Source organism: Cephus cinctus, unplaced genomic scaffold (assembly GCF_000341935.2).
Source record: "Cephus cinctus unplaced genomic scaffold, Ccin1 Ccin1_scaffold0242, whole genome shotgun sequence".
NCBI classification, from domain to species: Eukaryota; Metazoa; Arthropoda; class Insecta; order Hymenoptera; family Cephidae; genus Cephus; species Cephus cinctus.
The window spans coordinates 15,668-41,983 of record NW_014332958.1 but is presented as its reverse complement, the minus strand read 5'-3'; the positions used below and the strand labels follow the sequence as shown (position 1 = coordinate 41,983).

The following is a 26,316-nucleotide window of genomic DNA, read 5'->3' as shown; positions in this document are numbered from 1 at the left end:
CCCCCCCCCCCGCGAAGCCAAACGAAATGCTTCCTTTCCAAGATATTCGTCTGTGTCAAGTTAAACGACTCACCATTTGCATGTTTGAACGTACGTGTTATGAACATTGGATGAAATACCCAGCGACTAAGAGAAATAAATAGTCATAAAATAGTAAAAAAAAAGAAAATTTAAAGGAGAGAAGGAAAGAAGACTGAAAAAAAGAGAAAGATTCAAGAGAAGCAAGGAGTTTTCTGTGAAAAAAGGAAACCTACCAACTTTAAGAGACTCGCGAGTTACTCTTAGCAATATGGTCTATCTCTCTCCCTCCCTCTCTCTCCTTCTCCCTCCCTCTCCCTCTCTCTCTCTCCCCTCTCTCCCTCTCTTTATCGTACCCTTTGTTATGCTATATTACATATTAAATATGCACCTCAGCCGAATGCTCCTTCCATCCTAGTACCTCCTTCACAACCAAACCCAAGTATTCCAATTGTCTGACAGTGTATCCACAGTGTGTTCCCATGGTACCTCTAGGCAAGGATGATATGGTGCGTTTCCAACGTGATATCAGTTCGTTCTCCAGGGTATCTATAGGCTTAGGAACACTGGGCGACATGTTCAAGGAGTGCTGGTGTAAGATACTCAAATAAGACTCTAAAACTCTTGAATCCGATATGTAGGAATCCTCGTCGTGAAGGGTATCGCCTAAAAATTATAACATTATAAAATTGATTTAATTCTGTGTGATCCTTATCAATGACCTTGGAACATCAATATTTGATCTTTCCAAGGATAGCAATGTTTATGGATGTTGGTTAATGTAGATAAATAGGTATAAGGGTATGAGTCGACTAGGTATGTTTTTTGCCGTAACGACTCGGATAGATACAACTGTATAACTGTAATAAGAGAAAATAATAGCGGATACATTATTCGACAACATAAGCAATTTTAATTACATAAAGCGATGCTACAACGACACATTCGTGGAGATTGTGTGATTAAATGGTATCGTGAGAAGGTAAAGACTGTATGCAGTGCTATTGTAAATGGTTTAATGGTAAAAATGGCAGTATCATTGGGAAAATTGATGCCGACTACTACCGCGGGCATTCGCAACAAACCCCAATTTCGATTACCTAAGGCTATATTGTAAATTTATTTATGTAACTCATGTATGAGAAGTGCTACTTTTCGGGCCTCCAAAGTGTGGCGTAAGTGACGCTTTATAACTAAGGATACAACAAAAATGCTGCGCATGCGCATATCAGCCCAATTTTACTTCTCGCACTAGTGTCTTCTCGCACTCACCCAAGCAGAAATTTATTCCGGCGGGGATCCGGGCCGCATCAGGCTGTCCCTAACTGATAATTCGGCCCGGATCATGCCGCTCTTTCGGCCCTGATCTGGCATGTAACGGCATTTCTGACCGGCCCTGATCAGGCTACTTGATCGGGCCCACATTAGGGAACATATGTGGTCCTGGATCATCCCCTGATTGGTATTAATATCCAGTTGCCTGGATATTGATACACATTAGATATACATATATAGACGTTGAAATGACAAACGGGTAACATTTTTTTAAAATATCGTAGGTAGTGGAGTAATTCAGTGTGACGTATTAGGGCCTGCTTTCAAGGGGTAGGATAAGAATTCCTGCAAGTTATAAATTAGTTTGTTGATTCTAAAAAATTGTATATAGAAGCAGTGGTATGGATTGAACTACTAGGTGCTGCAAGTTAGTACTTTTTATCGCCTCTTCGTCTCTTTTTCAGAATTCTATAAAGTTTGGAGCTTATCGGCTCAGTGACCCACTTTTGCTTGCGGGTATACCTGTCCCTCTGGTGGCCGGTGGTTGTATTACATGTATATAGTTTCATATTAGGGCGATTTCAGTGTTCCCTGATTTCACACCTAATACGGCAGCTCTGAATAATGCCTGACTACGGCCAAGTCAGATTTTCCATAATAGGGCTTGCTATGAAATTGCCTGATCCTGGACAGGATCTATATTTCAGGCTGATCACATTTACAAATGTTGTACTGATGCATGACAAGGGCAGGATCTGGGCCTCATCCGGCTATCCTGATCAGGCATGCCATACCGATATCTGATCCAGACCTGATACGACATCAGGCAGCCTGACCAAATTTCTGCCCGGGCACTTCTTACACGCACTTCTGAAACGCACTTCTCACACTGCGTAGTGTTTTGTTCTCGCATGCTGTCACCACACGCCTTCACTTTGGAGTCACGAAAAGTAGCACTTCTCATGCATTCGTTACAGAAAATATTATGCGATACTGGTACAATAAAGCGAACATTATACGCAGTTTGTGAAGTTTGTCACACTCGCCGCACTCATAAAACAAACAGCACTCGCCTTCAACTCATGCCGTTGTGTTACAGGTGTGCGGCTCGTGCGAGTAACTTTACCGCCTGCTTATAAAGTTCGCTTTCTTGCACTCGTATCGCAATGTACTATTTTGCAACACTGTACGGAAAGTATACAGTTTGTGCACCAGAAAACAAACCATTCTTGATGAGTTCAGAGTCGACCATTTCGTGTTTTTTTTTGGTGCATATACCGTGAACTTTCCGTACATTATTGCAAAAAATAGTATACACCACGCGGGCAGTAAACTCAGCACCCGGAACTGCTCGATAGAAGGTCCTCGGTTTCGCCTCGGGCATTCTATCGAACAGTGCCGAAAGCTCAATTTTCTGCCCTTGTAGTGTAATATACTATTCTCGTTCCTATTTAACCAATATATAACTAGTGCGAGAAATAATTAAATTCTTTTTGAAAATGTTATCTCACTTGGACATTAGCTATTAAACAATCAATGTTATGTAATTATTTTTATAGATAACCATTTCTGTTTTGATAAGAATAATTTAGATGTTTTAGAAGTATGAATGATTCCATTTGGATCATGAAAAAAAACAGAGTCACATTGAATCACCTGTACGTTTGTTAAAGCCGTCGCGTGAGATTTTCAATTTTTGTGAAAAATGTCCGGATCTTCTATCAATGTATTAAAGATCAATATGAAATGTTATAGCAGATTTAATGGTTATAAAAATGTTGATATGATCAATTTGACGAGGGATAAAACTTGAAGCTATTAGTAATGATGCGAGGTGTTAAATGTCCGAGAACAAAAAACGGTTGTCAATTTTTCGAAAATTTGTTAATTTATAAAATGTAAATGTATTGTATATATCTAATAAGTGTAAGCAAACTCGGAACACGTGACTGGTATTCGTATTTATGCATATTATAAGCGAGACCTAAAGGTAACAGAATCTATTGAATAAAATACCGTTGAATAGGTCAAAGCTTTTAGGTCGTCTGCCAATTTTTTTAAATCTTTGCAAAGTCTCGAAATTCCAAGTGACCGTGATTTAATTCGCAGCTCAACGAAGTCTCGAATTTAAACTAAATATCGACCATAAACAAAAATCAACCGCAATATATTATGATCCATTATTATATCTGAATATAATTAGAGCATTCAATTGCACAACAGTGAAACGGAAATTGGTATAAAGATACCTCCGAATCCAACATGGAAATGTAAATAGCCGTTCCTGTATAAAGAGAGCAGGTTGCGTAGAAGCTACAAAGATTTATTAATAAAATAAGACTTCGAAATACACTCAAGTCACTATACCATTGCCAATTTTTCTCAAATTTTTTGGCAAAACTTTCCAATCGAAAAATATCTTAGTCCTATCCCGAGTTCAAATATACTATAGTATAGCTGGGTGTCCGGGAAAGAGTCTGGACAAGCTTACACTTGTAATATGGCAAATACTTATGGAAAAAAATATGGCTAATGATCCGTTCCTATACTATTTTCCATACACTTTGAAATGACCTTATTTCACTGAGTATATAAATATGCCCATACTGACGGTATGGCTTTCTAGATTTGTTATATTATATTTCATTCGATTTTATGTTTATTTATTGAAATAGCAGCATAAAATATATTTGTATCCTCTATGAAGAATGAGAAACATATCTTACTGATCAATTACATTTAGTACTCTAGAACTATTTTCGTCGACGACGAAATCAAAATAAAAATTCAGTACTTTCTTCTTGAAGGTTCTTAAGAATGTCGTCTAATTTTTTATAATCGAATATAACTGGGATTTACAGGCACAAAAATGATCGCAGATGCAATGTTTCGCATATACGTTTTTGTTATACGTTTGTAGCTGTTAGTTTCTTGAAATGAATAGGCATTAGTATTTTAAAAGTGTAGAGAAAATTTTCTTTTATTCAGATTTAATTATAAAAATTTAACAAAAATACAATATAACCTTATCTTCATTGGTCATCATTATCGCCACGCGTTGTAGATTCAATTGATAGTAAAATACAATTTTTGATGCTTCGGGAATAATCTTCAAAGCGTAATGGTCGTCTTCGCATTTTTTTCACACGAACTACACTATTTTTCAAACATGTGAATATCTCTGTTGCACGTTGCATTTTGAAGCACGTGAATATCTTTGTTGTATTTTAAAATAAAGTGTGACGGTACTAGTTAATGCCACGATTTCGAAAAATAAAAAAGAAGGAGATGAATTCAGAATTGCCTACAGGAAAATGAAATACATGGGAACAATTTTGAGACCAAGCGACAAATATTTATTATGTTATAATTTATAAACGACTGTGAAAATATTTCTTAATTTTTCTGCTTTCAGTTATAAGAGTTCCATGTAGTTTCTTGATAGACCGAAAACAATGAAGCCTCTATTAAGCCATTTTTTATTACGAAGTCCATATGCGCATGGTCTCGCACTAGAATATACTTTGTTTAATATTTTAGCATATATTTGAGTCATTTTATGGAAAGCCACGTGTGATTGGTTAAAGATTGGTATAATCAACTATAAGCATTTCACTAAAAATAGAATTACAGTTACTCTAATGAAGATTGATGCCTACGTTCCTATAGAAAATTAAATAATATTTAATATAGTAAATATGATAATATAATAAAGTTAAAAATTCGTTTTACGTAATACATACATTACGTAATACATGTTATTAATAGTATTTAAATTGTTTAAAAAAAACACATCTGAAATCTTCTTTGAGTATGTAGTTTTCAGATACTTTGAAAAATGTGGTAAATTTGAAAAGTATGGGTAGTATGGGAACGTATCACTAAACATACCTTTCTCCATACGTCCTTACCGTACTATAAATTTACACTCGTCTAGATTCTCTTTCACAGGTCGAGAACTGTGTGAAATTCACCCCCCTTTTCTAAAAAAATGAAACATTTAACGGTTGCTGCATTATGTCCTATATTTGTATCAAATTGTTCCGAAGTTGTATCACAAAAACTTATTTTGAGGCAATAATAATTTTAAAAAATTGAAATAAGCCGGAACCCCCTTTTTGTCAAAAATCGTATTTTTGAAAAATTTTCCAGGTTGTTCTAGTTGTTTCTAATATTTTTCCAAAAGGGCGCGATCATATACATTCGTAACTATTCACCTAGAAAACACAGAAAAAGGTTAATTGAAAGTATGGCCGTTCTAGAGTAAACCCCTTTCATTTTCTGTTCTGAGCATTCTATTGGTTGTTCCAGGTTGTTCTCATTCCTAGTAACATTGTTCTAATTTTTGGTTGAAATATTTGCAGTAGTTTATTCAAAAAGTACAATAATGATCAATTAGCACAGTGCGCCCTTAAGAGTAAACTACCCTCTATATTCTTGTTCTAAGGGCTCTGTGGACTTTTCTTTGGTAGATCTTTTCGTCTCGACGCCGTTTCGCGGTTGCGGTTGACATATAGTTAATAATAGAAATATAGGCGCGTTAATTAAACAACATATTATCGTTTATGTGGAACCATGGAGTTATTCGTCGTGGTGGCAGTTTGTCCTCGGAGCGGCAGTTACGCCCCGATAAAAACGCGGGAGCTATCCGCGAAGACAACTAATAAGGATTTTTCCAAGACCCCGATGAATATTCCCTAATTCTCTTAGGGACCTCATGTGGAAGCCTCATAGGGTCCCTTAGAGAACGGTCACGCTTTTTTCTTCAGGACCTTATAAGGTTAAATGTTCAGGGCCTATACAGGATTCCACTACTATTCAATTGATTAATATAACCAATATGAAAGTTAATTATTAATTCCAGGACGTAATTTTCGCAAGGGGTAGTTATGTAGTAATGTTAATAATATTATTTTAATTAAAAAAAAAAGAAAACGTACATTTTTGTAATATGCTCTCCGAGAAATAACATTTGCGGAATCGAACCAAAAACCTGCGCACGACCTACCTAAATTTTAGTTAATTACCTAATTACGAGCACGCTAATCACTAGACCAAACCGACTGTTTGAATTTTTTATATTAAAATTCCACAATAGTTGCATCTAGGATAACAGTTACCGAGATATCAGGTGGATTTGAGTGAAACTCGGTACTCGGAAGTTTCTGAGGTTGAGGATTGCGAATCTGAATCAAAGAAAAAAATTTCAAAATAGCGGATCCAATATGGCACATCAAAATGAAAAAAGTTATTTCATTTGTATGAAACTCGATAATCGGAGGTTTTAGAGGCCGTTGATTTGGAATCTGAACTTAAAGTTGAGAAATTCAAAATAACGGATCCAATAAGGCCGACCAAAATATAGAAAATGACTTGATTTATATAAACCTCGTTGCTTGGAGGTTTTGATGGTAAAAGATTTCAAATCTAAACTTAAAGTTTAGAAATTCAAAATGGCGGATCTAAAATAGCAGATCAAAATGCAAAAAGTTACTTGATTTTGATTGAAACTTGATACTCGAAGGTTTTTGTGGGGACTGATTTCGAATCAGAAGTTAAAGTTTAGAAATTCAAAATGACGGATTGATTATTGCAAACCAAAATGTAAAAAGTGACTTTATCTGGATGTGAAACTTGGTACATTAATTTGTGTACTTAATACCATGGTCAAGGCTGACTGGGCACTTAAGTAATAAATTAACCTATTAAGGCCTTATTAAGTTTCGTCATGGAAATCTAGAATTGCCTTATGAGGCCCTTATCTGGCAAAATAAGTACTGATTTGCGTACTTATTACCGTGATTAAGCCTAACCGGGCCCTGAATTAATTGCCTTAGTATGGCCCTATTAAATCTGGCCATGCAACCCAAGAATTTCCTTATAAGATCCCTAATAGGCAGTGATATGGAAATCCATATTATGATATCCACATTAAAGCCTGGTAGGGCCCTAAGTTATCTTAGGGCATCCCTAATAATTTTATTCACGGGTATCTTCAAAATCTACGAGTGACGAATTTTGCAACGTCACAATGTATACGTAAAAGTCTAACTTCTCTAACGATGTATGTACATGCACGTCTCAGTTTATTTTTATGTTCCTCGCCACTTTCATCCCTGATTAACCTACTTGACTCCTATTAAACTATGCACTGTATATTTTATAATTTCATTTCCCATAACTACTTTTCTAGTGTGTGGCATTTTTATTATTATGTGCTATCTATAAGTAAAAGTCTTTTAGAGAGGACCAAAATTGCTTAGTCTTTTCTAATATAAAAGACGAATCGCGGATAAAATTGCACCATTTTATAAATCAGTTAACTTCTCAAATGATTTGAAATGGGTTATCTTTGATCAAACACATTGTTAAACTTAAAATAATAATTCTAACGTTAAAGTTCAACTGCTGCAAAGTTATCGTTCAAATTCATATAGAACTGATTCGAAATATTGTTATGATTTTCCAGTATCATGAAATTTATTTTGCCCTTATAATTATTTCAACCAAACTTTAGAACAATCTTATTAGGAATGAGAACAACCTGGAACAACCAATAGAATATATTTACGCGGGATTCCGTATCTTAACCAAATCAATTTAAAGATTCCATTAAAAAGAAAAACCCTTCAATAGCCCTTAATTTCATGATAAACAACCTCGCGTCCGGTTATATTTTTTTTTAACCCCTTGCACTATTTTGACGAGTCTGATTCGTTGTTCAGTTCCAGACCAAACATGAATATCACGAGTCTGACTCGTACTCGACATTTTAGACCAAACATGAATATCATGAGTCTGACTCGTGGTCTTAGTTTTGGACCAAATTATATTATTATAATTATTCAGAATTTGTTTTCATCTTATGTAATAATTAAAGTATTTTTTAAAAGTTTTTGATTCAAATTCATTTGAATTTCACAAGAGTTCCATCGCGTGAAGTAAATACGGGCACGACTACCTTGCGCTCGGTTGTAAGAATAGGTATGAAGTTTCGGCACGCGCGCTTCACCGCTCGCCGTTCACCGGGACAATCGAGGCAGCCGCGTTTGGCCTGACTTTTCCCGAGGTACCGACTAGTGCAAGGAGTTAATTTTGAAAAGTAAACAATAACTTACTTAAATTCGACCAAATTCATCTTCCAACTTGATACTATATTAAAAAGTCCAAAGATTCAAAATTATGTCGGGAACCCTATAACAGATATTTATTCATGCATCTACGGATATCGAAAAATAATAAAAACCTGAGAATATCTAATATTTCTGGAACCTAAAGTAACGATCCATGCCGCCGTAAGACATCATATGGATAGACCTACCATCTCTCTTATTCATATACTCACACTCTCATCTCTCGACCCTCTTTATAGTCTCTCTCAGGCTCAGCTGCGTATTTTCGAGAGAGCGATATTCCTGGCTAATGTATGGATCTAGATACAGCACTAGCGGACCAGGGTAACCAGGACTGCGGCAAATTATTAAACCAGTCGCCAAACTAGTGTAACGAGTTTCCAAACAAGTAACGCTGTAGGACGAGCATGAACGTGGAATTTCCCGATACTTTCACTTTTTGGATTAATTATCATACGGATTTCAGAAAACTGTTCAAGAAATCGTATATTATCCCTTGGCTCATTTTTCCTTTCACATTCCTGTTGAATCAGAATCCTTAACTCATTCTCCTCTTCTGTCTCTTCGTGAGGAGTCTTGTTCATGATCTGGATGAACCATCCTGACACCAAGATCGTGGATACTTCATCATTGCTGATGAACTTACGACCAAAGCGGTTTCACGTTGCAATAATGAGAGCTCCTGTTATTATATCACACGTAGTGGGGTGATGCCCAGTTGCGCACAAACCCAATTGGACACAAATGCGAATTTCTGCCTCTTGAGCAATATTTCATCATTAATTCAACTATATTGTAAGTTATCTTTATCTGACGGGGTCTTTTCAAGGATTTAATGCTCTCTTCAGTCGGACTCGTTCGCTTTGCTCGCTCGCCGACGATATACTTATTCACTAACCTACCCAGTCTCCGAAATTTGAACATTCCACCCTATTCTAACCTTACCTAACTAAACCTAGCGTAAACTAATGTTGAACCACATACGATATACTATAATAAGACATCGTTCGTACCTAATTCTATTCCATCTATTTAGAAGTGGACAGAATTTGCAGTAAAAAGTCATTTGTGTCCAAGGGGGTCTGTGCGCCAGTGAGTCCCCCCCTTTATGCTTCAGTTCACAATCTAACTTTCAAAACTATTCTTATGTCGGTCTTCATGTTACTTTTCAGTATGATTAATTCCTAATAAGATCATAATTCCCAAATTGAGGGACGACTAACGAACTCTTTCACTCTGAATTTGTGTTCCGTTAACTACGACAAGCTATAATGCTTCTACTTGAATTTCTCTAAATCCACGTAGTGTAACGGTTAGTTATCGACAGAGTTATTTCCTAATTGTTAATTATAATAAACGTGTGACAAGAGTCCTTAACCAGACACGGGGTATCCGAGCGAGCACTAGTTCGCTGCCGCGCCACGAGGTAGCCAAGGCAACTCGCATGTAAAAACGTAGGACCGGGTAAATAATGAATCCGTCGAGTTTGCGGTTTTCGTCTTCTTCGCCATCGATATATACTTTTGTATCCTGCATCTTGTATCCTGCATCCTGAATTCTGCAACTAATATCCAGCTTCTCTCATCTGAGAGAGAACCATTTTTGGATCACACCGTCCGTTGAGGACTCTGTGGTTCTAGTTTCGTTTCAGCAACTTAGTCCAGTAGCGGAGCGTTTAGCTACCCTGGACATATTAGCATTGAGCTACTTAGTCCGTGTACCGAGTCCAGTAGCGCAGCGTTTAGCTACCCTGGACAAATTAGCAGAGAGTGATCGCTCTCGCATTATCCGTAGCCGGAAGTGTTGGCTTCCACAGTCTCAAATCACGCATCATCCGTAGCTGGAAGTGTTGGCTTCCACATCCTCAAGTCAATTCCTCCGACATTTTCAATTACACCGATTGTAATAGAACCGATAGATGATACCGTATAGAGACGCAAATCATAATAAACGAAGAAAAGTTTACCTGAAAAGAACGTTTTATTATTGCTGTAACACAATTATCCCTTTACAATTCCGAACCCTGGTTCACTCTAAGAGCTAAGTGGCCAAAATCGTCATTCGAGGAAACTGGTACTTCACCAGTCTTGACAGTTGGAAATAATATACGTTACAAACGTCACTGAGGGCACTCTTGTATACTAGTATCTAGAGTCCCTCTAGTAAGACTCCGGCCAATAGCCGGAAGGGACGCCATGTTTAGGGCTCGTTTGGAGCCGCCATGACATTACGCGCGGATTTTCCAACTACCAATCTTTACCATCAAGAGTCGCGCGCCAAGTACAGGCAACCCGCCATACAGGGATTAACACTACCCACATTACACAATGCGAATCCCTCCCATATACGTATTCACACACACACACACACACGCGCGCGCGCCCACGCACGCACGCACGCACGCACACACACATCCTATTCCGGAAAGAGCCCTCAAAATGGCGGAGCCAATCATGATGAGCCCGGATGTATGAGCCCGGACTCTTACTAGAGGGGCTCTACTAGTATCCCCTCTCTCTTTTCACAGGAACCGAGATAGCTAATCGCACGAGGGTTCTCTTCCCTTTCGCAAATCGACTGTCTTGGACGAAACATCGAATTCCTTCTGTTTTACTGAGTATTACCGCCGAATATATCAGGTATATATTATTAACATTATGCGAGTTAACCGTTAGCCTAGAATTTTTATTCTTTATTTGTGTATTCCCCCTTAATAGCAGCAGAGAACGATATCATGCGACAGGGTTTTTTGGTTTTTGCTAATATATGGAATGAATGATTGGAAACCACATGGCATCGGCGGTACGAAGAACATAAAAATAGCAAAAATCCATCAACCAATTCGGAATAATCCTCTTTCTGGAACATCATGCCGATGTGATGACAAAGACGATATATAAGGACGACTCTTCTACAGTATTTATCGATATTGTACACATTCATTACGTATGTACAAGTATCTAGACTTTGTTGACGACGAATGGTTGATTTCGGGATTCTTAGTCGATTAAAAATTCAAATTTTTTATGTGGCATTCCAACGAATATCAATTGACGTTACAATCAGATTATATATATTTATATGGATATTATCATAGTTTCATAGTGAGAATGAGTGATATTTATGTTTAGTGTTATATTTTAAGTATATAGGATTGATTCTAGCCGTATTTTGCTTGTTTCTATATATGTATATGTACATATGTATATCTTTCTTTTTCTGTATTATGGTCTGGAAATAATAATAATATTAAGAATTATAACTAGAATATACAGTAGAGAGAGTAGAGAATGTCATGGGAATCGGTGACAAAAGTCCAACCTCTCGAAGCTCATTCAAAATTAAATGATTAAGATTATCCGTGAAAGCTGCAATACTGAAGATACGTGCAAGTGTATCTACGACGGCAGCTTTCATCGTAATTTAGAGGGTGGTTCTAGGGTGGGGAAAGAGGGTTGAAAGAAAATAAAAGAAAATCTCTTACTAGTGACCTCGCCACGGTTGTTGGAGTGTTAAGGGTGACTCGTGACTCGCGTCACGATCACACGAAGAACAAGCAGAGTTTTACGCGGAAAAGTTGAACGAATAATTGGAAAAGATTTTGAAAAGGAATGCGAATAAGCTTTTAATCAAGTTTCCTTTTGGCGGTAATTAAAATGACGTGACACGGGGAGCTTGGAAAACTACTCGTACACCCGAGAGATAAAATATTTTTGTTTTAAGATATCAAAAGAACCGCATGCAAAAACTGCGACAAATTTTAATCCCCCAAAAAAACACTTACGTGTAAAAAACTACGCCAAGTACAGGAGTGCTATGAATTCCTCTCACAAAAAGTATTGAAATCATATTATTGAGGTCAAGTACATAAGTCACTACATATTTGCCTATTATATGATCTAGCCGCAGCCCATCATTTTAATTGTATTTTCGAAATTTCCTATAACGTTTTCGCTACTCTTTTACATTACTACTGCTTCCCGTAGTTGATTCTGATTTAATGGTCAGTTAATAATTATTATAATAATAATCGGCAAATTTTACCGGATAACTATTATAAATTCAATTCCCGCAAGGGTTAGAAATAATTGTTTTCTGCGTATTAGAAAATACTTTTGAAACAATAAGGATGGCGAGCTTTGGGAAAAACGTTCCCGGATATCTTATATTTCATTTTTTTTGGCTTATTCTTGGATATAATTGCAATTACGTAGCGATATATCATTCGGCAACGCGTGATGGCAATTAGGTGATATTTGTCGACGTTCATTTCGATAGCTTTGCTTCCGTCTCTACGATTGAATTCATACTCCAGTTCATATACCGGCTGCTACTGGTTCGCGTAGTGTTAAAAAGTTGGCCACCTCGCTTATTGGTCTCGTACTTGGAAATTAACAAAATTCCAACACCATGTGGAAGCACCTCTACAGCCTTATGTAATATATGCCATTCGTCAATTTTATTAAATAGTTTCAACTCTTCCTGCTAATTAGGCCAGGAGCTGAGTGCTTCGCTAGATATGAATCCCCCTTTTAATTTTTTCCTAATCGAATTCATGACCGACGAAGGAGACCAAGGCGGAAACCGCAAACATTTGGAAAATTGCTAGTCAAGTATTCATCTACCTCTTTACGCGCTCAGTTTACTAACATACAGTGTTGTGACTGCAATATATTCTATTGGAAATGAAACGAGAGGAAAAAATGCATTGATAGAAAAGAAAGAAACGCATTTCCCGCTTAATTGGAATTGATTTGTCGAACGGGAAATTACTGACTGTTGGTAAGGGAATTTTATTAAATTCATAATAAGGCTTGGATGATTTAATATGTCGATACAACGTAAATTATATAATGGACTTATAATGGAAATATGTCGGTTCCGTAAACTGATGTTGAAAAGTGTTATAACTTTTCAGAAATTTATCTCTGCAATTTATACTTCGATTCAATAGTCTGTTGATAAGAATTCTCGATGGTGTACGGTGTAATGGGTCTCGTTAATGTAAAATTACGTAATTGATGATTATTAAGCGATGGTAATTAAACTATGAAGTATACTATATATTTCAAGCTGTGATAATTGTCTCATGAAATTTTATTACCTTTCGTGCACTGTAGCATCACGTTGCAGCGAGGATAAAAATAACATCTTAAGTTTTGACATTTTAACGCAGTTACCAACTCGTCTAGTACGAGAAGAACGTGTCTTGAGAGAGTATTAGGCGCCCAGCTTCTGAGAGGATCTGGACCAGCTCTTTCCAAGGACCACCAGTGAATTGTCTTGAGAATATGACGGGAGACGATCCTGAGAACATCCTGTAAAAAGATATTTATTACAAATTGAAATAAAAACAGGAAAGAAAACCGTATACAATGAATAAATACTTGTAAGACGAAAAAATACATAATCATTGACAGAAATCTGTCATTACCGTCTGTATCTGTCATTATCCAAAACCGATGGGCAGAAATATGGCAAGATAACAAAGAGCATCTTTTATTGATATTCAGATGAAAGTAATTGAAATTCAATTTGTAAGTTTCGACGTCCCGACGGTACGGTTTGTGAAATATATCCACTTTTTCTATAATGGCAGATCAGTCAAAGACTTATGAAAGAATTTTAAAAGAAAAAGGGGTCCCATGGGAGGCAGTTGAGATTATTGTTTATTTGGATACTGTGATAGTGAAAGGCGAGAGATCTTAAATCGATCCAACTTTTTTCATTACGTCATTTTCCCTTGGCTTTTCCAGTGTTCGTACCAGAGCAATATATTCAAACGAAATAATGTATTCTTATGGGAATCAGCGTCGCGGCATGACTTCGCAGTAAACAATTATTGCAACCGTTAGAGATAAAAGAACAGAAATACTGTCGAATATCGTGACTAGTATGTCTCTAAATATAACATCTCATTAAATACGTGAAAACCTTATAAAAATCAACTTCAATTCAGTACTAACGAAAGTTATACAGAAGATTAGAATACTTAATTTTTAATAATTTTATATCTATTTGATAATTTCTTTTTTTTATAAAACTGACCTTAGTTTTTATCGGCAAATCAAGTGATCGTCTACCTCGCAATTGATTAAGAATTTCCATGAGCACTGACTCTGTGAGAGATGGTACACTGTCTTCTGAATAATAACGGTCAGCAATTGTTTCAACAGCTGGTATGCGAATCTTCCACAAAGTGGCACGATCTTCGCACCGGGCACCAGGATGTGGACCGACGGCGACGACGTACATACCCTGAAAAATACATATATCTGTGTCACTGTATCAACACATATATTGAAAAGAAACAAAAATCCTTTAAGTCACATGAAAGTACGATCATCGATTGTGCCATGTCAAATCAAATCGTGCTAAGGTCTTATTTACCCTGAACTATACATATATAATGAAGAACTTTTGGAACGGTTGCCTTGATTTATTATACAATATCTTTTTGTTATTCATTTTTATCCTCATGCCTCATTGACTCATCACATACATGGAAATGATTACAACTTTTCACCTTGTTATTCTTATGATGAGCTGGAAAAATGTTCTTATCGTTATTCTACAGTACTCGTTTCGACTTTTGTCGTCGGGACCCTAATTTCACAGGAGTTTACTTAGCAGCATCTATGTAAATGCTTGAGAAGGATGGTTTATTTGCATAAAAATGACTGCGGCATTTGCATGCAACTGGAAAAGAACCTCTGTAAGTGGAACAGTGCGCTTCAGAGTCTAAACTTAAAGAAAAGTCTCCCTATTCCACTTGAGAAGAAAAAAGCCCTTTCAGCATCCGGTCTATCCCTTGGTTGACATATACTAGATTTTTGTCTACCTACTTCAAAATTACAATTACCTCGAGGATTGAACAATTTTTTTGCGTATTTGGATAAACGTTTCTGTAACTGGAAAATACGAAGATGCACATTTTTTTATTTGTAATTTAGACATATAACATTTTGATCGTTATTGTTGGATTGAGATATTGTTATTGAATTAAATATTTTATATGATTTTGTAGGATGAACTCACGCTTTGAGCTGCCGTAAAGTGGAGCAAAGCATCGCAGTGATGAAGTGGTACTCTTCGAGGATAATCTGCGAGACTGGACCAAGTTGCGGTAGCTGCTCCAATTAACAATTTAACTTCTATTTCATTGCATTTTTTAGAAAAAATACCACCTAATCCGACTTTTAATAAAATACCAGAAGCGTCTTCAACTATAGCTATACGATGATCTCGTGGTTCTGGAAATGTGCCCTCAGACGTTGCTAAAAATAATAAAATAATTCTTGTTATAGAAGCAATACTATTCAAAGTTTAATTGATATTCACAAGTATAAAAAATCATTGTCAAATAAAGATGGAATAAGATGGTAGATGCGAAAACATAAATGAAAGCATAAAAACAAATTGAGTATTACAAGAAAACATTTCAAACCCTTTGCCGGACGCTATGTCCTTTTTTAAAAATATATTTCCCTTGTTTCCACATGGCAAAGCTCAGAGTTATATATCGATAGTTATACCTGTATAGATTATATCCAACCATGCGGAAGCATCTAAAGCATTTTTTGGGAAAAAATAAATTTAATGGCTCTCATTGTTTTTCCCCCATTTTCACTAACGAGGCAAGTTCGATGATTTACTCGTTCCTAGGCTGGTAGCGGCATTATTTTCTGGAAGTGATTATTTTAAATCTCACCAGTTATAATTAAACAACTCCACTCAACCGTTTCGTTCTGATTTATAGGGCACCAGCTATGTTGAATTATCCGGTTGCTTTTTTTGGCTAATGTAATATACGGTAGGAAAAGAAGGTAGTATATACAGTAACGTCCAATTGAAGTGCAACACTTGAATTTTTTTACATATCTGTGAAAGTATGACAGATTTCAAAAAACCAAAGACACGTTTTTTAGGAAATTTTCTTCCCGTTCGAATGGTAAAAGTTTTATCCCGATCGGATACAAAATGGCCGAATGGCAGGGGTTAGAGTGAAAAAGCGCATTTTGGAACTTTTTGAACAATTCGAGATCTAGTACTTCCGGAAGGAAATTCATATTTCTAATTAGGGGACGAAAGAGGCCTTCGGCATTAAAAAAACACCCCCATTGAACCCCTGTAGGATCACTCTAGGGAGAGTTACACCCCCTTGAAGTGAAAACACTTGAATGGCCATAACTTCCGAACGCGCCAACCAATCTGGTCCACTTTTTGCATGATATCATCTTTAACGATACTGCAGATTATCACAAAATTATTGGTCTCGGAGATGATTCCGTGATGGAGATCTTGAAATTTCGCAAGCGCACCCGAAGCTTCCCCGCCATTTTTCATTAGGAAAGCGATGAAAGAGAAGTTTTATTTTTATCCACGTTGTAGCTGAGATTTCAACGATTAAAACGCGCTTTTAAACATCCAAATACGAGTACGCTAAGGGGTTCAATTATCCGTTTGAAAAAACTTCTAAATTTTGCGAGTGCCGCTCGAGGCGCTCGGGGGACTACTACCCTACCACGCGCGGCAAGCAATTTTTTAAACATCCAAATACGAGTACGCTAAGGGGTTCAATTATCCGTTTGAAAAAACTTCTAAATTTTGCGAGTGCCGCTCGAGGCGCTCGGGGGACAATTGCTTGCCGCGCGTGGTAGGGTAGTAGTCCCCCGAGCGCCTCGAGCGGCACTCGCAAAATTTAGAAGTTTTTTCAAACGGATAATTGAACCCCTTAGCGTACTCGTATTTGGATGTTTAAAAGCGCGTTTTAATCGTTGAAATCTCAGCTACAACGTGGATAAAAATAAAACTTCTCTTTCATCGCTTTCCTAATGAAAAATGGCGGGGAAGCTTCGGGTGCGCTTGCGAAATCTCGAGATCTCCGTCACGGGCTCATCTCCGAGAACCATAATTTTGTGATAATCTGCAATATCATTAAAGATGATATACAACGGCTTCAGATCTATTCGGGAAGGTTACAAGTAATTGTGAATACTCTGATTTTGGTAACTTGGATAAGTTTAGAGGTACTTGGTATATTTTGACTTTACTCGCGACTCTAATTTGAACTTTGAATATGATTTAACACACTCGACAACTCTAATGTTGCTCTCTTAAATCTCTTTTAACCATATCACCGAATGCGACTTCTGACTCCTTTTATATAGCAGTAAAACTACTTCTGATTTGTCAATGTGATCCCCCTTCTTCAAAATTCTTAATATATCGATTGACAACTAACCCTTTTCCGATAATCAACATATATATATATGTTATATATATTGTGACGTTAATTTTTAACGCCACAAAAGTCCCGATGTGGTACTCGCGTGCTCTTGATCACGGGACGCAGTACCGTCCCTCGGGAGAGATAATATCCGACTGTACCGGCCAAGAACTCCAGGGTCCCGATTAATAAATATAATGAGATTAGGCTAATTGTTTTTGTATACCACAACTTTCATGCGATACGTCGAGCCAACTTAACACCGAGGAAGCAACCATCAGAGAGAAGTCATCCTCTCTAGTATCGTCGAAGGAAAGCAGCCGAAGGTTACGCCAGGGAGCGTGGAAGAACGCCAACGTCAGCAGGCGCCTCCACCCCGTCACGCCCGGTCCCGAATAAAGTAGGGAGCCAAGGTGCAGAGAACATCGCCATGGACTACATCACGTCTCGTCAGTCCCGATACCGGTGCCCAACTAAAGGCACCTGTGTCGAAGAGGGAGCTCAGGGAGCTTCCCTAGGCCGAGGGATCGCGACCTCCGCCACTGCAACGTCCCGTCAACCCAGGACCGGACTGCAGCATCTACCCGTTACTACCTGGACGCCAAGAAGACACGGCCAGAAGCCCCGTCGAGCGTCCGCACGTTCCGAGTCTCGCGAAAAGTCGACGTACGCCCTTGTATCGCGCGTAGACTTTAAAGGAACATAGAATTTGCGTACCATCCTTCCCAGTATCGTAGTTATACGATCCGTTGGAGGCTCTGGTTAAATCTCTACTCTATTATGGAGCATCTCGCGTCGGGTAGTTAACAAATTATTTTGATAGTATTCTATAATTATCGACTTAGTCCATAGGCATGTTTTGAATATTTGCGCGTAAGCCCTGATTGGCTGAAATAATCCGCGTAGGCGATTAGCCCATTGGGCCTAACTAGACTTACCGCGAGGGAGCTAGCCCCGACCGGTAAGCCGACGAACCCTCGAGCGTCATTCTTGCGACAACAGTCTTGGCCGGTGGTTTCGCTTCAATCAGAAAGACAAAAGAAGATCGTATCATTGTATCCAGCACTTGTATCGTTCACGGTAAGCATCTCGACGCCCAGAAGGACGAAATCTTGAGTACTCTGTGCGTAGTGGGCCTTAGTCCCTTTATAGTTTCGTAATTATCCTCCCGGTTTCGACTGAGGAGCAGATCGCGTTTCGCCAGAGGAAAAGATTCCGTGCCTTAGCGTGAACTTTTATATAGTCTCTCTCCTTAAATGTGTTTAGTATCAACGTTATCAGTGACCCTGGATTGTGATCGTAAGAACTCATGAACTACACTTCCCGTAGGTTCATGAAATTGAACCGCGGATTAATTATTTAGCGACATTATCTTATACCTGTTTCTTTTGGATATTACTTTTTCTATATTGTATAGCCTTTTACGCGGTCTCCTCTATACGATTCTGTGTATAACCTTCTTACTGGGGTGATACAGTTGCTCGAAAGTTTAAGCGACAATATCTGCGGGAACCATACTCCGCCTACCGTTCGTTCGTCTGTCTGGCTCGCGCGTTGCGTGAATCGTGCAGGACGTATCGTGAATTCACGGCCGCGAATAGCGGAATTCCTGCGCTTCTCTTCGAACGACGAATTGTATCGCGAGAGCACATCGTGCCTCGAGACCTGTAGGTCACGGGATTAGAACGTATCACAGACCGAGTTATTTCTCTTTGTTTCACGAGTCTCGCAAGGACCTTTTAGCTATCGTGTAAACTTGTTCTTATCGTATTTTGTTCGCGTGTCCCGTATGGGACCTCGTCTCGCGCGGTATTGTGTTACCGATTATTTATATTCGCCATAGGTTATTTGATTTGTTAATTGTTACTTTGATAAGTCCCAATAAAAGGGCCCCCTTTTTATTTGTTACTGAATATCTTGCGGTTTCTCAACCTTCTTTCTTTACCACCTGTGCGTTCCCCTCCCCTCTACCATACCTTTCCGTTTCTTTCCTACTAGCCAGAGTCCTCTTAATTTTCTCGGGAGTTTCGCGTGATACGTGACGCAACGCTGCGTCTGGCGCCCATTTGGCTTTTCATATTGTACCGATTTTCTCCTTGCGTTTTCCCGGGAAAACTTTAGAGTCTCGTCCCTCACATTTGTGGTGCGATCGGATCGTCTTGCTACGAGGCGGGTTGAGGAAGAAAATCACGTATATATATATATATATATATATTGTAACCAATACATCCGAGGATATTCGCATCACGGTAGTAAAAACATCCCGCTAATTCGAATAACCTTAAACATCAAGTAGTATAGCTGGGCCGGTTCTGGACCACGATTCCTGTAACCGATCTATACCGACACTCTAGAACCTTCGAAGGTGGGTATCCGTGCTAAGTTGGTGTCGTGAGCTCTACGATTTCCGGAAGTGACTGAAGCCCCTATTTTCTAGTAAATTATGAGGGATTCTAGAAATTTTGCGTCACATTCCGGGAATTTTACGCTCGATTCTAGGAATCGCACACGATCGAGAACCTTCTAGAACATTCTAGAAGCTTCAATGGTTCATGTGCGTGCTAAGCCGCGAAGGATCACTCCCAGAGCCGGCAGTCCTCTCGCGCGACGTTTTGAGACAACCCTTTGCCACCCACCCCGGAGAGCCTTTAAGAAACTTCGACGGACCCCGTGCAGGTTTCGGGCGGCAGCCCTCAGCCTGTTTGACCTCGAACGTTATTTCACAGAATTGCGCATCGACGATGCAGCAGCAGCGTCGATTCCAGGAAATTTGTCGGCTCTCGTTAGCCAATCGATTCCAGGAAGCCTTCGTGCAGGTTTCGAACGGCAGCCCCCTCCCCGAAGCTTTCGATGACTCCCCCGACACCATGCAGACTTTAGGCGACAGCTGGACACTGGTTTCATCTTGTTATTCAGGGTATCGAATTACTCGCAGAAAATAAGCGATCCTTTGTGCACTTCGGAAACTTTTTGATGCAGAGTTCGAGCTCAAAGTGCGAAATTCGGGTAGGTGTCTTATCGCTCGAATCGATGCAAAACAATTCCAGGAAAACCTTGGAAGCCTCGTGCAGATTCGTACAGGTCGAAATGGTTCTCGCAAGCGCAGTGGCGGGGTCAAAGTCATTCTAGAAACAATCTATGTATCGGTTGTTCAAATGCGCAATACCCAACGTTATCTCGCAGAGTCGTGCGTCGAGAATGCAGTCAAATCACTCGTTGTAGATACGTATGCGCGCGACGCAACTTTGTAGGAGAAGGGCTAAGGTTCATCCGAAAATTCTAGAACGTAAGTCGCTCCGTTTGGAAGATGTATCGACCTTGACATTGATTCCAGGAATCTCTATCGGCGATTCGATTCCTACAAATTTCCGAAACCTCCCATCCAAATTTTAATTCTTAAGAGTTTCCTATAAAAGGAGGAGCTGAAAGTGCCTTCGTTAGTCTACCATGACAATTTGACCGATGTTAAATAAGAGGAAACAACGCGAGGTCAGAGTTCGAATACAGTTACTATTAAGGAACATAGTGGAAGTGAAACAATTGATTGAAGCTAAAAGCGATTATAACAGCCTTCACCAGAATAAGAAAAGTTCAAACCAAATATGGGATGAGACTGATCCTCAAAGTAGAAGACAGCTTTTCGACGTTTCTACCTGCAAGGATGGCAAAAGCTTTGAATGACGACGAGGATCTATTGAAGAAGATGATGCAAGCCTGTGAGGAGAATCGAGTCTTGATGCGTTATCTCGGCGGACAGTACAACCAGATCGAGTTCCAATGTCTATAAACTTTGTGCTCGTGCTTCAACTACTATGTATACGTGTTAAATTATTATACAACTTATTATATCTTATGTCTTTGTTCATAATCAAAAAATATACATTCTGACAACCAGTTCCTTAACAATTTCACATTTTCAGTAGAGTAATTAAAATGTGGAGCATGATGATTTGTACATCGAGTAAGTGAGTTTTTGCGCAATTTTTGCAACGAAGGGCATCCCAGATCTCCCAGATCCGCGATGTGCTCAGATCGTCCAATGAAAGTTCTCAACCAAATTTTCTTCTCCAATCCTTTTACATAGATCTTAGATGCATTTTGCAAGATGACTCGAAGGATGTTTCTTGCTTGATTGTCAGCAACGTCCCCAGTGCTCCAGGATATACCATGAAAATTGCGCTCCAATCACAAATTTATACTTTTGTATTTAGCCGGCAGATGCTTCCATGGACAAGGTGGTTGAAAGAGAATAGTTGCAGGCTCGGAGAAATTGCTGCCGACTCCAATCCCGGATATCTCCTTCAAAACAAACTGGTTCGAGGGTTTCTTGAAACCTTGTACTTCCACGATGAATTCCATTATGATGAACTGCACAGGGGGCTACGATTACAGCCTCTTTATACCAATTTTTTCACCCCACCACTGATCGGGTTGTATTCGACTATACGATCGTGCAGGATCAGGCAGAATTCCGATGTATCGGCAGGGAAATTGTCTTGCGCCTCGAATTCCAGACGAATATCAACAGGTCCAAGTTTGAGGACTCGTTTTGTTTGGAGCAATCGATAACGATCAATGGAGCGTACTCGAGAAATTCATTCTTCTTCAGCAAAGGCTCAGGATCCATGCCATAGTACGTAGCTTGAAAGTTTGCATACATCTCGTACAGCAGAGCAAACTGATTATGATCAATGTCAAGATTCAGATTTCCGTAGGGATAACATTGCGAATTCAAAAAGAGCTTAACGTCTCTGACGTTGCAGTGGTCAAAATTACTTGCGTTCTTATTTTTCTTGTTCTTTCTGTTCGTCTGAAAACCCAGTATCACGTATTGTGGTTTTTCCAACTGAGTTGACCTCTTGACGGTCCACACGTGTTTCGAAGTGGTGGGGAGTAGAGGGTACTCGTACAGCTCCCAGGTACGAAAGCTCACGGAGATGGGTGCATCTCTGTCGATGAATCTCAGCAGTTGTATCTTTTGTTTATCAGATACCTTTACGTACGGTATCAGCCATTCCAATGTTTGAATTACGACTTTGCATTCTTGCGGAGCAGTTTGCACTATTGCATTGATATCGCTCTTTGCTCTCGTCAGAATCAACTCGTGTTTAGCGATAACGACAATCTTGCAATAATCTTCGGCGAAACCCAGTATCAGACTCAGCGGAATGGATACGTCGAAGTAACCGTCTGCATTGGTCAATTTCTCCTGTTTTCTGACGTCGAGCTAACCGGCGTTCTCCATCAAGGATCGTTGGCTGGGACTTAGGGAAGCATATCCCTTCATGAGACTCGTGAGACCTACGTTCTTGTTCCGGTTGATCTCTATAGCATTTATTTCATAGCGAATCTCCTCGAAGAGATGGCAAATGGCATTGTTGACCAGAGTCGTGCTCGCAGTCGCTGTAGACCCATCTTCCTTGTCCAGCTTTCCATATACGTAGCAGTTTTCGATATCCTCGATCTCGTAGTTACCAGTAGATATAGTGATAACTTCATCCCCAACGTAGAGCTTGTTGTAATCAGTGTCCACGTTGGAAATCGAATTGAAAGTCAGCCTTTCTGCGATCTCCGATGTTTTCAGAAAAAGATCTTGCTCCAACATGATCGTAACAACATCGTCGTCGATCAAAAATGGTAGCCCAGAACGTGGCTTGTCAGAAAGGTCGAAATCACCTGTTTCAAATTTTTCGAACCATCTTCTGCATATCCTATCAGAAACTGTACCTACACCAAACACTTTCAATAAATTTCTACATGCTTCTGTAGCATTTGTTCCTTGTTGAAATTCGTATAAAATACAATGGCGTAAATGAATTTTATCACTAGCCATGGGTACACTATCTCTACTTGTTGTCACTATTGTTTTAGTTAATTTGGTACGTCAGTATGTATACATTAAGTTATACAAATAGAGAGCCGAACATGCCCTAAATAAACACGTGCTTACGTGTCGAAAATTGTTGTCATAGAAACGGACAGAACTTTCCGGTACACCTAATATAAAGACCAATTTACGCAGCTCCCTTTATTAAAACTAACGTGAGCCACTTCGGTCGGTTTATAGATAAAGTTAGGTGTCAATATATATTTTTACCAGGTCCAAAGAAGATCCGGCAGTGATCCGGTTGTTTCAGAATATTGTCAAGGATCTCAGGATCTACCACTTGCCCAGGTGTGAAGCACGTTCTGTCGTCGATCTCTTTTATGGTTTCTGAAATTCAATTTGATTTATATATTCTTTACCTAAATTTGTTTCTGTCTAATTCGTTTGATTACCTGGTTTTATAGCGGCTGCCAAAAGATTTGTCAGTCTATTCTTGAGCAGATCCCTTCTGATCCTACCTGCGGGACCTAGAAATTCACTCCAGGATTCTGCTCCTGATCCTAGTATCTTAAGTCGTGCGAATCCTGGCATAGACGTATCTTCTTCGATATTCACTGCCGATTCATTATCTTGAAGTACAGTGGGAGTTGATAGTGCGTCCAGACGTACTAAATACTCGAATCTTAATTGCTGTTGTTTTTTCATCAATTAATTATACTTTTTTTAACAGTGTTAATTTGCAATAAAAAATATATTTTGATTTACCTTTATTCTGCGTCGTTCATTTAGCGATACCAAAAACATACTGGAGAATCTGGAGTCAAGGTTACCAACAGCCACAATTAATCTTTGAACCAATCTTTCCACTATTCCCTCAATTTCTGTTATTTCTCCTAAAACTTCAGTAATAAATATCTTTGTTATTTTTATTTTTATCGTTGTCCTATTTAACAATTAACTAAAAGAGATGTTGATTATTGAAATAAAGATTATCAGAAGTCCCATATGGTCTAGTGGCTAGGATACCTGGCTTTCACCCAGGAGGCTCGGGTTCGATTCCCGGTATGGGAATTTTCTTTAGCCAAAATAAACTTACCTCTACAATGTTCCTCCTCTATATTTTTCAAGAAATACGCATTAAGATTATCCAACTGATCTTTCGTAAAAGTAATTTTGGTTGCCATCAATCTAAGTCCACCGCTCTTGTAAGGTGTTCCACTCGGTGCACATCCCATGATACTTATTAGAAATAAACTAAAATAAAGAATTTTCAATAAACCAAAAACAAATCCACTAATCCATAATTTAAATCGACTCAGTGTATACAAATCCAAACAAATTACTAACAATAATTAACATTCATCTGTTTGCAGAACAAAATCCAATAATCCACATCAATAAATGAAGATTTATAATTCCCGAAACGCGAATAAATTGAAACTGTAATAATACACGTACAGCTTGAGGTAGCTACTGCGTTAATTAAAATTAAGATTAATATTTGCCATAAATATACGTCGTTCAGTATGATGTAGCACATCGTAAAATAGTCAAAATTTCAGTATTTGGATATACTTCATATGTTAAAACAGCTATATTTTTTTCTGAAATATCTCAGCTTTTAGGTGGTGAAAGTAGATGAATTTTTTATGAAACACTCTTATTTCACCAAATATGAATACGATGATTACTTAATAAAAAAATCTTGGAATTTTTTTATTTAGTTTTTACTACGTTAGTTAAACAATATGTGATGTAGAGCATGGCGTCGTGAATTCAAGGTTGCATGTAGAATCTATCATAATACGATTGTCAGTCAGAAATCTGTTTTAGTTCAAATAAATTTGTTGTAAATTATTGAGTGTAAACATATTTCCCTGTACTTTCCTACATTGTTGCTGCCGACCGGCACTGAATCACCTGAGAGTGGTGATGTTGTGCAGCCTGTGATGGTGTGATCATGCACACTATCATAGGAAATATTTTTGTAATAAACGGTATAGAGAGTATTGACTGAAATAAGAATGCTATTATTATAACGGTGCTGATGTCTCGTTAAGTCAACAATGTTAATCCCAACAGAAGCGGGTGTAGGTTCGTAATTACGTATTATCATTATACGCGAGATCAAATTCTGGACTAAGGAAAAAATAAAAAATCAATAGACAGATAGCCATCACAAACAGACATCACAATAGACATCACAAATCCAAATCGAGGTTAGATTAATTGTAATTTATTATTAATTAATTATTATCGTTTCATACGATAATACCAAGCCCGTTTATATCGCGTCATATTGCCCAAAAGAAATTCATTAAAAATATTTTTCCGCTGGGAATAAGTATATCCCTTTCCTCTAGAGTGGAGCCTGCGGCAGGATTGAAGAGTGTTCGCGCGATCATGAACACGTGAAAATTCTTGATTATACTACATGTCTCGTTCTCGATGATAATATTGTAGTCATGCTTGTCATGCTTAACACCACAAAATTTAGCGCCTATTCACTTTGAAAATTGGTACTCATGCGCCCTCTCGTTGCGTTCACGGCGCCCTCTACCCTCATATTGTTTCGTTGTGCCGAAACATCACCACGTTTTGCATATAAGTTTTAGATTTTTTACTATAAGTATTGCATAAAAAAAGGGGTTAAAGTTTACGATAGAATGGCGAAGAAGCAGTCACGATCTAGATCCAGAGAAAGTGATTAATCCAAGAAGAGTAAAAAGTATAAGTTGCAGGAATTACAGAAACAGATAGATAAACTCACAAAGGCTATCCCGGGCTTGGTGAATGTGCAACAAGCACAGGATGCACTGATGCCCCCCCCCCCC

The 26,316-nt window shown here is 38.5% G+C and overlaps 1 protein-coding gene and 1 non-coding gene across 3 annotated transcripts in view; one reads left to right on the top strand and one right to left on the bottom strand.

Annotated features, from left to right (window-relative positions):
* The window catches only part of LOC107265900, a 31,920-nt gene extending 7,181 nt beyond the window's left edge, over positions 1–24,739 (bottom strand). For both annotated transcript variants that reach the window (XM_015735803.2, XM_015735802.2), the window contains exons 1-8: positions 24,579–24,739; positions 24,248–24,381; positions 23,935–24,172; positions 23,753–23,869; positions 15,465–15,703; positions 14,475–14,684; positions 13,531–13,744; positions 410–684 (exon numbers count right to left, since the gene is read on the bottom strand). In XM_015735803.2, coding sequence (XP_015591289.1) covers positions 410–684; positions 13,531–13,744; positions 14,475–14,684; positions 15,465–15,703; positions 23,753–23,869; positions 23,935–24,172; positions 24,248–24,381; positions 24,579–24,717 — 1,566 coding nt within the window. In that variant the 5' untranslated portion in view covers positions 24,718–24,739. The remainder of the gene's footprint in view (positions 1–409; positions 685–13,530; positions 13,745–14,474; positions 14,685–15,464; positions 15,704–23,752; positions 23,870–23,934; positions 24,173–24,247; positions 24,382–24,578) is intronic.
* Trnae-uuc lies at positions 24,482–24,553 on the top strand. The gene has a single exon. It is a non-coding gene; the product is annotated as a tRNA-Glu (tRNA).
* Positions 24,740–26,316: the final 1,577 nt, after the last annotated feature.